At 45.3% G+C, this 14,118-nt stretch overlaps 1 protein-coding gene across 1 annotated transcript in view; it reads right to left on the bottom strand.

The window, feature by feature from the left end:
• The window catches only part of LOC121287234 (sodium/iodide cotransporter-like), a 36,916-nt gene extending 23,116 nt beyond the window's left edge, over positions 1-13,800 (bottom strand). Inside the window, exons 1-7 of the mRNA XM_041204926.1 lie at positions 13,259-13,800; positions 12,503-12,568; positions 9,770-9,821; positions 6,968-7,035; positions 6,229-6,383; positions 3,787-3,927; positions 2,670-2,799 (exon numbers count right to left, since the gene is read on the bottom strand). Coding sequence (XP_041060860.1) covers positions 2,670-2,799; positions 3,787-3,927; positions 6,229-6,383; positions 6,968-7,035; positions 9,770-9,821; positions 12,503-12,568; positions 13,259-13,621 — 975 coding nt within the window. The 5' untranslated portion in view covers positions 13,622-13,800. The remainder of the gene's footprint in view (positions 1-2,669; positions 2,800-3,786; positions 3,928-6,228; positions 6,384-6,967; positions 7,036-9,769; positions 9,822-12,502; positions 12,569-13,258) is intronic.
• Between the last annotated feature and the right edge of the window lie 318 nt (positions 13,801-14,118).

Raw genomic sequence — 14,118 nt, 5'->3', positions numbered from 1 at the left:
AAACGGCTAAAGGCACTGGACACTGCAAAGGTCTATAGGCCCTGACAATATTCTGACAATCGCATTGAAGACTTGTGCTCCAGAATTTGCCATGCCCCTAGCCAAGCTGTTCCAATACAGCTACAACACTGGCATCTACCCGGCTATGTGGAAAATTGCCCAGGTATGCCCTGTACACAAAAAGCAGGGCAAATCCAACACAGCCAATTACCGCCTCACCAGTCTACTCTCGATCACCAGTAAAGTAATGGAAGGGGTCATCAACAGTGCGTTCAAGTGGCACTTGCTTAGGAATAACCTGCTCACTGATGCCCAGTTTGGATTCCGCCAGGGCCACTCAGCTCCTGACCTCGTTACAGCTTTGGCTCAAACATGGACAAAAGAGCTAAACTCCTGAGGTGAGAGTGGCTGCCCTTGACATCAAGGCCGCCTTTGTCCGGGTGTGACATCAAGGAGCCCTAGCAAAACTGGGAATCAGGGGGGAAAACTCTCCACTTGTTGGAGTCATACCTAGCACAAAGCAAGATGGTTGTGGATGTTGGCGATCAGTCATCTCAGGACATCACCGCAGGTGTTCCTCAGGCCCAAACATCTTCAGCTGCTTCATCAATAACCTTCCTTCCATCATAGGTCAGAAGTGGGAACGTTCGCTGATGATTGCACCATGTTCAGCACCATTCATGACTCCTCAGATATTGAAGCAGTCCATGTCCAGAAGCAGCAAGACTTGGACAATATCCAGGATTGAGCTGACAGGTGGCAAGTAACATTCGTGCCACACAAATGCCAGGCAATGACCATATCCAACAAGGGAGAATCTAACCATAGCCCTTTGACGTTCACTGGCATTACCATCACTGAATCCCCCACTATCAACTTCCTGGGGGCTTACCATTGACCAGAAACTGAACTGTACTAGCCATATAAATACTGTGGCTACAAGAGCAGGTCAAAGGCTGGGAATCCTGCAATGAGTAACTCACTTCTTGACTCTGCTAAGCTTGTCCACCATCTACAAGGCACATGTCAGGTGTGTGATGGAATACTCTCCACTTGCCTGGATCAGTGCAGCTCCCACAGCACTCAAGAAGCTTGATACCATGCAGGACAAAGCAGTCCGCTTGATTGGCACCACATCCACAAACATTCACTCCCTCCACCACCGACGCACAGTAGCAGCAGTGTGTACCATCTACAAGATGCACTGCAGGAATTCACCAAGGCTCCTTAGACAGCACCTTCCAAACCCACGACCACTACCATCTAGAAGGACAAGGGCAGCGGATAGACGGGAACATCACCACCTGGAAGTTCCCCTCCAAATCACACACCATCCTGACTTGGAAATATATCATTGTTCCTTCACTGTCGCTGGGTCAAAATCCTGGAATTTCCTTCTTAACAGCACTGTGGGTGTACCTACACCACAAGGGCTGCAGCGGTTCAAGAAGGCAGCTCACCACCACCTTCTCAATCACAACGTGAGATGGGCAATAAATGCTGGCCCAGACAACGAAGCCCACAACCTGTGAATGAATAAAAAAAAAAATCCACTGGCATCTCACTCACCTCACATCTCCATGTGGCCTCATCTCCTCTGGAGACTGCCTTCCCAGCCCTCACCACCTAGAGGCCACTTGCACAGGTCAACATGTGCCCCCACACACACCCTGGAATACCTCCCCATCTCCAGTAATACCCCAGCCCTGCAGCCTCTTCCCTCGCCTGAGGCCACTTCTCCCCCTTCCCCAAGCAAGCCCTAACCCTTCAGACATTGAAAAGCCACCCCCGCCTTAGGAGACCTGCCTGTGAGCCCCCTAAAAGTGATGTGGTGCTGCCTGTGAAGTCTGGCGCTGATGACCGCGAGTGCTGCCTGAAGCAAGGTAGGCAAAAAAACCTCGAAATCCCGAGTGAAGTGCAGCTTGCCAAGTGCACATTGCTTATGTTCAGTTGTGAGACACATTGGCATACAATCACACCGACGTGATCGGATGATCCAGTATGGGGGGATGATTGCAGCTTACATGCCGATGTATTACAATGGAGTTCCCGATGTGTGGCAGCAGGAAACATGGCCGGCCATTGATGGGTTGAGTGGACCATTGCCAACTGGTTTCACGTTGTTGTGAAACAGATTTTTGGCCATCTTGCCCGCTCACATCCGCCATGACATCCAACACCAGCGGGCACAGAAAATTACACCCATTGTCTGCTTGAAGGGTCAACAAGGGTGTGACTTATATAACAAAAACAGAATTACCTGGAAAAACTCAGCAGGTCTGGCAGCATCAGCGGAGAAGAAAAGAGTTGACTTTTCGAGTCCTCATGACCCTTCGACAGAACTTGACTTATATATAGTTAGTGATTAAGTTCCTATACTGTTTGCACTCTCTCCACCAAGATGGCATTGGTCCGTGTTATGGGTATTCAGTACCATTGGCTCTCCTGTACCTTGATAAAATTACCACACTTGTCTTTACATAACTTGACATCAAAAGGAGCAGGGTAGGGGAGAGAGGGTTAAGAGAAGACGAAGCAAAGCGGTGGGGCGGGGCATGCCATGACATATAACTACAAGCTTCTTTCTTATGTAAACCCTATAACATTCTGGTGTAAACCATTCTCCCCTCTGCTGTTCATTCAGCCATGTCGCTCTGTGTTTCCCTCACCTGATCCGGTGCAGAGACATGCCCAGCTTTGACAGGATCGCAGTCCCTGTACAAGGTAAACATAATGATTCCACAGGTTGCTGCACTCGTCACTATCATCCACAGACCGATTTGGTTCACAAAGATAGCACTGTAAAGAAACACAAGCAGTGCCAGGCATTCAAAATGTTCCACACATCAACTATTCTTCATTCCCCTCTGAAACGTGAGGAGACAAATGGAAACAGTCACATTTCATTGAAGAGACAGAATGTTTCCCTACTCTCCATAAGGCTTTTAAACCTTAACCTGAGATAATGGTTCAAGAAGCAGAAAGGGAATTAAAGAGGGGCTCCATGGAGACAGGCGAGTACTTTTAGTATCTCATTTCCCTCCGCTAACTTCAGTGTTTAGTCTTACACTGACACTTGACGCAGAGGTCAAATGTTACCCCCCTTTTGAAAGCTTCACCCACACCTAGTCCATAACTCTACTCAAAGAGAGGCCGCAATAAAACTATCCAAAGAACAGCAGGCCTGTCAGCCTTTGAAGGAATACTTTGTCAGCTTTTTATACGAAAACCGAGTAACACCTGGTGCCACAAGCCAATGTATTGCTGCTGCTTCCAGTTATAAGAAGAAAAGAGCTGTATTAGGCCATTCAGCCCTTCCAGCCTGCCCCTCAAGTATGAGGATGATCAAAATTACTGAATTGTTCCCACGCTCTGTATCAACTCATCATGATATAGGAGCACTGTAACTGAATCCCAGACTCCATGTCCTCAGCATTAAGTCAAGTGCTGACTTGTAATCACACTTATTACTTTGACAAACGGAGGTACTTCCTCATCCGGCTTTTCTAGGACCTTCTTCTAATGCACAGGACATCTTTTGGGATTTTAAAATGCCAACTATGAATTAAAAATATTCTGTCTCTCTCCTTCAGAGGTTTGCACAAGAACTGAGGAAAATGAATTCGACTGGCACCAGTTTCTCCTGGCTCCTCACAAACTATAGGATTAGAGTGAGAGGAATCTGCCTGCCCTCTCCTTGCATTCCAATATATATTTTCCTTCACCTCCTCAGCCCAGTTCAACAGCTTCCCTCAACTCAGATTGCTTTTACTCATTCAAACTTACAGCCGTGCTTGGGACTCAGTTTTGCAAGCGATGTAGCGTTGGACTTGAGCCTGATTGACTCCATACATGGACAACCACAATATAGTGCCCCCGACAACAAAAGTCCAGAACGTGTAGCGTCTCCTGGGATCTGGATCAAAACTAAACAGAGAACTTCTATCAATGTACAATCCAAAAGTAAATCAACATAATAGGGCTTTCCAACAGCAACGTCAGTTTGGACGATTACACCCAATCTTCCTTTCTTTTCATTTTTTAAGGGAAGGGCCAAGTCACCTAGAACAGGACCTTTCTAGGGTTTGTTTTTTCCATTCTCAATATGTGGGCATCTCTGACAAGACTGATGTTTATTGCCCATCCCTAGTTATTGCTTGAAAAGGTGGTGGTGAGCCATCTTCTTGAACCAAGGGTACTTAGGAATGGACAATAAGTGCTGGCCTTGCCAGCGATGTTCATATTCCAGGAACAATTCCTTTTTAAAATGGTGTTCTACAAGCCATACAGACGGGAGCACCTCAACTTGGATTCCTTCTCTGTCCTGGGCTAACCTCAGTTGAGTTACAACAATTGGTATAATGTGTAAGGGCTATGGGGGAAAAGTCTAACAGCCAGAGTTCCCACTCCTCATAGTACATAATAAATGTAGTTACCAGCTAAGAATGGAATTGAATTCATCTGTGAGGAGCTCAATAGAGAAACAGTCTGCAGACACTCATTGTTGAAGAATGGTGACTTGAATTACATAGAATATACAGCTCTGAAACAGGCCCCTCGGCCCAACTACTCTGTGCTGGTGTTCACAGACCACGTAAGTCTCCTTTCATTCTTTCTGCCTTATCTCAGCCTTTCAACATATCTTTCAATTCCCTTTCCTCTCATGAGCTCATCTAGTTTCCATTTGAAAGTATCTAAGCTATTTACCTCAACCACTTCCTGTGGTAACGAATTCCACACTCTAACTGCTCTCTGGGTAAAGACATTTCTCTTTATTTTTATGTTGAATTTATTAGTAAGTATCATGTATTTATCATCTTTAGTTTTGGAATCATCCAGAATTGGAAACATTCTCTCCAGACCCACCCTGTTCAACCCATTCATAATTTTAAGGGTCTCTCAACTCATCTCCACATCTTTTTGCTAAAGCAAAAAGCCCCAAGCTCTTCTATATTTCCCTATTGCTATGGTCTCTCAGTTGTGATATCATCCGAATAAATCATTTTTATTCACGTTATCGAATCCTTCTAATCATTTTACATAGCAGAGAGCAGAACTGTGCAGATGATTTCACAGCTTTCAAATTCTACACTCTGAGAAATGAATCCGAGTGCTTTGTTGGTACTCTTAATCACTTTGCTGACCTGTAATGTAATTTTAATGACTTGTTCACTTGTACCCCAAGCTCCCTTTCAACCCATTTGGTTTTTTATTCTCTAAGGTGCAGTGGATGTTTCTATTTTGCCTACCAACATTCATCACCTCACATCAATCTATGTTATACACACAGCACCTTCCAAACCCGCGACCTCTACCATCTAGAAGGACAAGGGCAGCAGATGTACAGGGATACCACCACCTGCAAGATTCCCTCCAAGCCACACACCATCCTGACTCAGCACTGTATCCACCTTCCTTCACTGTCACAGGCTAAAAACCTGAAACTTCTTTCCTAGTAGCACTGTGGATGTACATACTCCACATGGGCTGCAGCGATGCAAGAAGGCAGCTCACCACAACCTTCTCAAGGGCAACTAGGGATGGCCAAGAAATGCTGGCCCAGCCAGTGAAACCCACATTCTGTGAAATAATAAAATACAAACTTCATTTGCCACTTAGCTGCTCTGGTCTGCAACTTTTCTTATGTCTTCTAGAATTATATCATATTCGTCCCCAGTGTTCACTATAGCACTCAGTTTAGTATCATCTATAAATGTTGATATTGAGCTACCTGCTCTTATCACTGAAATTGTGCTTTCTACCTTTCTTCAGTCTGAATAACTGGACTTGCCAGTTGCAGGGCTATGGGGGAAAGGTGTGAGAGCAGAACTGAGTTGTTCTTGCAGAAAGCTGGCATGGGCACAATGGGCTGAATGGCTTCACCATTCTATGATACTAATTTTTAGCCAATTTACTATGAATCAATAATTTGTCATCTGGAACCACAGACCCTGACCATTTGTCATGAGTCTATTGTGGGGGACTTTATCACTTTCTTGAGGTACTGGAGGTTTTCTAGGGAGGTTGCCTTCAAATAGAGAAAAGAGCAAATTAATAAAATAAATTCTTCAAAGAAAGACATCCAGTGCCAGAACATGATTGTTGCACCAACTTTTTCCTCAGCTTTGAGTTCTGCGCCAGCCAGGTTCAGTGACGATGGAGATTTGGGATTCACTGGGATACTAGGTGCCCAAGTGATGAACGTCAATAGCAAAGGCATTTTCTTACTCTCCAAAATTGATCCTGGACCCATTATATGCATTCTCCAGAAATCTGCCACTTCCTCCAACTAAATAGATTCCCCGGATCATGATAGCAATAAAACCGGACATCATGGTGATGACTTGAAAGACGTCAGTCCAGATGACTGCTTTCAACCCTCCCTGGAGGCACAGGAGTGAAAGCCATTAAACACAGGAACATGGTGAGCAATACCTCTCCATATCTCGACAGCTGTGGTAGGTCAGCATCAATAAAAACTATTAAAGCATTAGAAACCACTTCCACTGGCAGGAGGGTCAAGAACTTGAGGACACAGATTTAAAGCCTTTGGAAAGAGGTCCAGTGGGAAGAGATGGAGAGATTTATTTTATACTGTGGGTTTTTTAATGATCTGGAATATGCTTCTGAAAGGGCAGTGGAAGCAGATTCAATTGTAATTTTCATGAAGGAATTGGAGAGACACTTGAAGGGGAAAACATTGCAGAGTTACAGGGAAAGAGCAGAGAGAAAGGGATCATCACATCAGACAGTTATATCACAATGAAAGATTTTAATTTTGAATCCATTGTGTCATTGAGGAATGGACAATGCTGATCTCTTTACAGAACATCTCGAAGGTGCCCATAGTTTATAGAATCAACCATGAAGTGCCAGGTTAAACTAGAATCTAAAAGTGTGAGCATTGTAGAATATCAGGGCCTTTAACACAGTGATGTGGATTTCTATGTAAATGTTCTGTACTAACCATGGCTGTGTAGAATGTGCAGATGAATCCAGTGGATAACAGGGATGCCCAGATGTTAAGACCAGTAACTGAAAGACAACAAGCCACATCAGGATGAGACTACACCACATATTATGGCTCAACACAGTCCATTAACCAACGTATCACATTTCCGTATAAGGAACCTTACACATAATGGCCTTCCATCCTTGAATTTGTCACCCCAAAGGAGGAAGTTACCATACAATCCCCAGGAAAATTCAATCTCATGGAAAAGTTAACCCAAGATTTTTCGGTTTTAAGGTTTGTAGTTTTTCATATGCCTCAAGTAAAAGTTGACCTTTGTTTTTTAGGGATCAAAGCCCAGAAGTTTTAGAGCCAAGGAACAATCCTGGGTTGTTTTAGGATGGAGCAGTGCTGTGGGAGTGGGGGTGGATGGGTTTGGGGGGATGGGTGGGAGGGGAGGGAATGGAGATGATTTGTAGTGGTGATGTCATGGACCAGTAATCCAGAGCTCTAGGCTAACACTCTGGGGGCATAGGTCAAATCCCATTATGTCAGCTGGGGGAACATGAAATCAATTAATAAAAATCTGGAATTGAAAAGCTCCTTTCGGTAATGGTGACCATGAAACCATTGTCGATTGTTGTAAAAACCCATCTGGTTCACTAATGTCCTTTAGGGAAGAAAATCTTCTGTCCTTACCTGGTCTGGCCTACATGTGACTCCAGACCCACAGCAACGTGGTTGACTCTTAACTGCCCCCTGAAATGCCCTAGCAAGCCATTCAGTTCAAGGCAGATTAGGGATGGGCAACAAATGCTGGTCTTGCCAGCGACGCCCACATCCCAGGAAAGTACAAAAATAAAATCACACCGACCCTCCCGGAATGGTCGAGAGTCCACCAGAATCGCCATCAATCAGCCGCTGGCCACTGAAAGGGACGCGAGCAATTTTAAAATGGTGTTTCTAGCAAATCAGCCACATAATTCATACAGAAACTCTGTCAGAGATCCAAGATCATCAAAGCAGTAAAATCTGACTGTGTACCTGGCAGTTTGATGACATAAAATGTAATCAAGTAAACTGGTGCCAACGCGCACGTGTACTGCGCTCATGAAAGTTGCTTCCCCGCCGAAGCCTCGAGGGGGGAAAGGGAGCAAGTGCTGCTGACAGCACCCATCGCCAAGCCTACTAGAGAGCTGTCTCCCCACTGGGAGCCCTGAGGCTCAAAGGAGCGCTACTGGGCTAGAAAGATTACATAATGCCTAGAAAGCTTTTCCCACCGCGAAGATAGTCACTGGCGGTAAAAGGGGTGCCGCTGTGTGTGCTGCACCAGCAGAAAAGAAATGCATCAATGCATACTCACCTAGAGGGCTTTATACTTGACTCTCTTGAGGTGATTTGGTAAATGGAGCTCAATGTGCTGCTGGAAAACTTACAAAGCTGGAAGAAGTAAGCTGTCCTATTCAGCTATGAACATTACACAGCTCAATATTTATAAAGCAGTGAAGCTAATGCTCTGGGAACATGGGTTGAAATCCCACCATGGCAGCTGGTGGAATTTGATTTCAGTTAATAAATGGACAACAACTGCTGGACTTGCCACCGACAACAGCACTCGACGAAAGGATTTAATAAAGTAACTGTGACTTCCTTTTGCAGGTCCTGACCATTCTTTTGTCTGCAGAGGTGTAATGTGTTTTGAGCTATTTCCTCAGCATGCCATGTATTGAGTGTGACAGACTAATAATAGCAGGCGCAGTGCAGCTATAGGGTGGCGGGGTTCTGAAGTTCCGTATTGTGCGTGGGTTGAACTGACAGGTCAATCAATAATATCATCAGTTTTGGATAAAAAAGTCTCCTGGAATGGCTTCAGCCAGAGTTGGCAACCCTTATCATACAGAGTACACAGACCAAATTTGCAATTTGGTACCGAGGAATGAGAGAGCGGTTACCGCTTGCCAATTTCGTAAATTGTGCTTGTTTTCATCATCTCTACTGGAGTTTGTTGGATTTTACTTTATTCCACTGGTTACTTAAAAGATGAAAAACTGATGGTGGAGTCTTATCGTACAACAGATGAGGAAAATTCTGACTGCCAGGCGTTGAAAGTGAGCCGATGACTTGGTACTCATTTTCACTAGCCTTCAAAACCAAAATGGAGGATTAGTTTAAGGTTATGTTCTTAAAAATTGTTTTTATATATATATATATATATATATATATATATCAGCTGTTGTTTTGTGTTGCTGGATGAAAATCCTGGCTCACTTCCTAGCTCTGCACTGTGGGTGTAACCTCCACCAGATAGACTGTGACAGCTCAAGAAGCAAACTGACCAACACTTTCTCAAGGGCATCTAGTGATGGGCAATAAGTGCCAGCCTTTCCCACAAAGCCCATATCCCCAGAAGTGATTTTGAAAAGTGTTGGTCCAGTCGGACATTGGCCAGTACTCTTGTGTTATCATGTTATTGATCTCGGAGTCAGATCATCAGGTTCCGCTGGCACTGCACTTGAAGCAACAATTTCCATTTATATAGCACCTTTCATACACAAAGATGGAGCTCAGGGGTATTATTGAACAGAAATGGAAGCTGAGACAAAGGAAATATTAGAAGGGTGATCAAAAATCTTGAAAAAACAGATGGGCTTTGAGCAGGGGCTTAAAGGAGGACAGGGAAGTATCAAGAGGTGGAGGGTTTGGCAGTGGGCAGATACCCCACACTAACCCTAACTGATTGGAAAAGGATTCGTACTGCCCATTCCAGCTCATAAGTTTGCAATTCTACAAAAGAGAAACAAAGGAGCAAATACTTGCCTTGGTTTAATATCAGTGCAGGCGCATAAATGACAATCCCAGTGTACAGGACCTACAGTGTTAAAAGGAACATCAAGGATCAGTCACTGGAGTTACAAGGGAAAGATGGTACTAGGTCTTCAACAGATAGAGACTCACTGATTGAAGCCTGCTAGCAGGAGTTTGTTTTAAGAACAGGCAAGGATAACAAAATGCATATGGTAGAAAGCAGTTCTCTACTAACTGCACTATTGACCCAGAAGTCTGGACAAATGTTACAGAGACATTCGCCCAAATCCCATCATTGAACAGGTCAGGCAGCCCCGCCAACTCATGGAGGTCCTTGGCTTGTGACCAACAAAAATGGAGGTGGTCTGTTTGGGAAGGCACTGAACACATCAAGGCCGGACTTTTATGGCCCTGTCGGAGTGGGGGCAGGGACGTAAAATTCGATGAGCCATTCAAAAGTCCACTAACTTTGGCGGGTCTGGAAAATCCTGGTGGCTGGAGGGACTGTAAAATTAGTGCTCCAAGGGGCTGTGTCAGAAACTCACAGAGGCAAACTCGAGGCTTCGGTGTTAGCGTGTGAACCTTCAAACAACTCAACCCTTCAAGTACCAACTGCCCTGCATTTGACAGACTCTGTGGATCATGCAATGGACTTATCGCCATCAGACTGGAGTGGAAGCAAGTCATTCTCAGTTCTGAGGGACTGAAGAAGAAGGAGACCTGATTCAACATTACATTTCAAATCCTAACCACTCGCTGTACAAAATTGTTTTTCTCATTTCACCTCGGTTTCTTTTGACAATCATCTTAAACGTCTTAAAGTATTTCATGGAAATCGCAGAAGTTGCAGTATGGAAGGGGACAATATCACCCATCTCACCTGGCCCAGTGCTAGCTCTCTAACTGGCTCTGTCTATTCTAATCCCAGTTCCTTCTTATGCCCCATATGAATCACCACCCCCCCCACCCCCTGTTCCTCCCTCCCCACCGCCCCCCCCCCCACCGACCCCCTTCACTGGCCTGTCAGCCGTGGCTGAGTGGGTAAAACTCTTGTCTCTAGGTCAGAAGGTTGTGGGTTCAAGTCCCACTCCAGAGACTTGAGCACCCACTCTAGGCTGACACTCCAGTGCAGTACCGAGGGAGTGCTGCTGCCCTCTGGATAAGGTGTTAAACTGAGGAGGAGGTCTTGTGGCACAATGTAGCATCCCCACCCCTGACCTCGAAGCACTAGGTTCAAGTCGAGTGAGTGGGCCTGGGAACGGATGGGGAACAGGCACCCGACTGCGATTTCATGCTGGCTGGCCGTTAATTGGCCAGTGCCTACTGCGAAAGGCTCAGTGGTGCTGGAGAGGGCGGACGCTGACGTCACCGCGGGCACGGGTGAGAGTTTCCACTGAGCTCCCAGCAGGCAGACAGCTGTCCCTGGGAGTTGCAGACCTCCACAGGATAAACGAAACAACAAAAGTGCTGCAAAATATGTCCACGCAACACCATCGAGCACCTGAAAGCACACCTCATAAAAAAAAACCACTCCCCAGATATCTCTTATTATTTTGTTTCCCCACGGAGATTTCATCCCACCCTGGGTCGAAGTTTGAGCAAAAATGTAAAGATCACCTGGGAGGTTGGCCTGTCTGCCAACCGTAAAAGTGGACAGGCCACGAGAAATCGATGTTCATTGCCTCCTTGTGGGTTTACTTGCCCGCTTAATTGTCGACAGAGGGGCTTCCAACTGCCGCGTGCATCTGCCAAGCAGGACATTGTGCGGCTGCGCAATGACGTTGGGACGCTTGCCCAACCTCATTTTGCATAATTTCATGCGCATTTGGGTTGGACACGCACCTGCCCAATCAATGTAAAATTCTGGCCCAGCGCTTGATGGCCGTGGTCCATAACATGGCCACACAGTTTGATTATCAACCCGCAAATCCTTCACCTGATGGCAGGTGGCAAGAGCAGGAGAGTTTCCTGGTCAGCCATACTGCACAAGGCCGTGGCAAATCACTGCAGTACTTTGCCAAACATAATCATGGACTAATCCAAAGGAAGTCCATGTTCGCCAATGACCTCTTAGGGGGTGGTATCTGAAGGAAGGGGTTAAACTGATGCGCTGTCTGCCCTCTCAGGTGGATATAAAAGATCCCATGGCACTATTTCAAAGCAGAACAGGGAAATTGTGCCTGGAGTCTTCAATATCTATCCCTCAAACACCGTCACTAAAACAAAATGGATTGTTAGGTTATCATCACATTGCTGTTTGCTGGAGCTTGCTGTGCACAAATTGACTGTTGGTTCTCCTGTTATAACAGTGACTGTACACTTCAAAAGGTACTTCACTGGCTGTAAAACACTTTGAAAAGTCATGAGGCTGCTAAAAACCCTATATGCATTTAAGTTTATTCTTTTTTTTACTTCATCTACCCAATCTCCATATCCATCTATTCCTCCTTCTTGTGCCTACCTAGCACCCTCATAAATGCACCTATGCTGTTTGCCTCAATTGTTCCACATGGAAGTGAGTGCCATATTCTCACTGCGTGGCAGCCTTCAGTCCTGTAAGCTGATGGTTTGGGCTGTGGTGGTCAATCTGTGTTAAACCTTGCCTTTTCACCGATGCTTTCTGGTCATTCTGAGAAACCACGGTTTGATTGGTGGGACTGAATGCAGAACTTCTGAAGTTCAGCTTCATTTTCCCAAGGGAGATCCAGCTCCCATTTTAAACAGAAGATGCGTTGAAGCACTTACCATGGCCGCTGTGAATTGTATGGTCCCACACAGTCGGAGGCTTTTGCAGAAACGCAGTTCCAGGTACTGTAAAAGTAAACCATTATATCCACAAACACTCATCAGCTTTCTTGATCTACAAATTCAGAAAAGACTCAGCAAAATAAAATCAGCCTTTCATGATTAAGGGCAAACAGATTCATGTGTTGGATATTTTATAATCGGTGAATAAAATATAGATTTCAATTTGTAAGTTGGATCTGTTAAAGTCACATTTGCATCTTTGACTAAGTTGTGGGAAACTTGAGCACTTAACCTAGGCTAAACTTGGCAATCATTCTGAGGGAGTACTGCACTGTCGGACATATTGTCCTTCAGGTGAGAAGTTAAATTGAAGCCCCATCTGTCCACTCAGGTGGACATAACACAATTCAACAAAAAGTAGGGAGTTGTCCCCGTTCTCCTGACCAGCATTTATCCCTCAGCCAACACCGAAAAAAGGATTCTAGATTCATTTATCTCACTACTGTCTGTGGGAGCTTGCTATGTGCAAATTGGCTGTTGTGGTCCCAATCAGTGACTACATTTCAGAAGTGCTTCATTGACTGTAAAGTGCTTTGGGAATCCTGAGCCCATGAATATCTCTGTACAAACGCAAGTTCTTTCTCTCATTTAGGGCTTCGGTTCTTAAAAGTAACTTTTATGCAGAACTTTTGCAATCAAGACTCCAATGGATGGACGCCATCGCCAATTCCATCAGGTCTCAAACAGCCTTACCTCATAGGTGCTGGTCAATCTCAACCGATAGAAAATTGGCAGGAAGAAGTAGGCAGTCAGGACAGCACTCAGTGTTTGCCCCAGGCACATCTGTATACACTTAGCTCCGTATCTGTATACCTCAACTGGAACTCCCAGCACCTGGACTGCAGACATGAAGCTGGCTGACAGGGACAGACCCACAGGCAGAGCCGACATCTGTCGACCCCCCGTGAAAAAGTCGTCTGCCTTCTTCTGCCTGTCAGTGCGGCGAGTAGCAAAAAATATCCCAATCCCAGTGGAAATCAGGAGCATCGCGGCAAAGAGGACATAATCCCAGGGCGAAAATGTCATCCTTGTTGGTTCTGTTCCAGTTGCGTCCATGATCTTCGCTTCGATGAAAACCTCACGTTAAAAGAGCGCAGACCACAGGGGAATCAAAAATCAAAACCAAATCTGGAATTGAACCAGCAAATATCCAAAGGGTTAAAGGAGATTCAGCCTGGCCCTGTGCTGCTTTGCACTTTGGAAATGAGCAAGAAAAAAAATCATCTAAATCTTTGGAATGGGCATTTGTCCCGGCGTTAATAAAGCACAAAAGCTTGTGAGAACTCGAGAGCCTTCTCAAGCTTCCAACAAAAGTGCTTGTTGAATTTTTAAAAACTAGTATGCACAGTCTGAGCTGTCACGCTCCTATCACAGCTAAGTCTATCTCAGCTTTGTGTTTCCCCGGATTTGGAAGTGTTGGAGAGCACCCAGAAATGATAAGTAGGTGAGTAACATGAGGGACGTGTGTTTACTAAATTTGGCATTTCGGGCTGTCATTTGTCTATGTCAAGCAGGACTCACCTTCTAGGCTTTTAACTCTTTAAATGGAGCAA

Source organism: Carcharodon carcharias, chromosome 14 (assembly GCF_017639515.1).
Source record: "Carcharodon carcharias isolate sCarCar2 chromosome 14, sCarCar2.pri, whole genome shotgun sequence".
Taxonomy (NCBI): Eukaryota; Metazoa; Chordata; class Chondrichthyes; order Lamniformes; family Lamnidae; genus Carcharodon; species Carcharodon carcharias.
The sequence above is the reverse complement of the archived record's forward strand: the minus strand, read 5'-3'. Positions and strand labels throughout refer to the sequence as shown.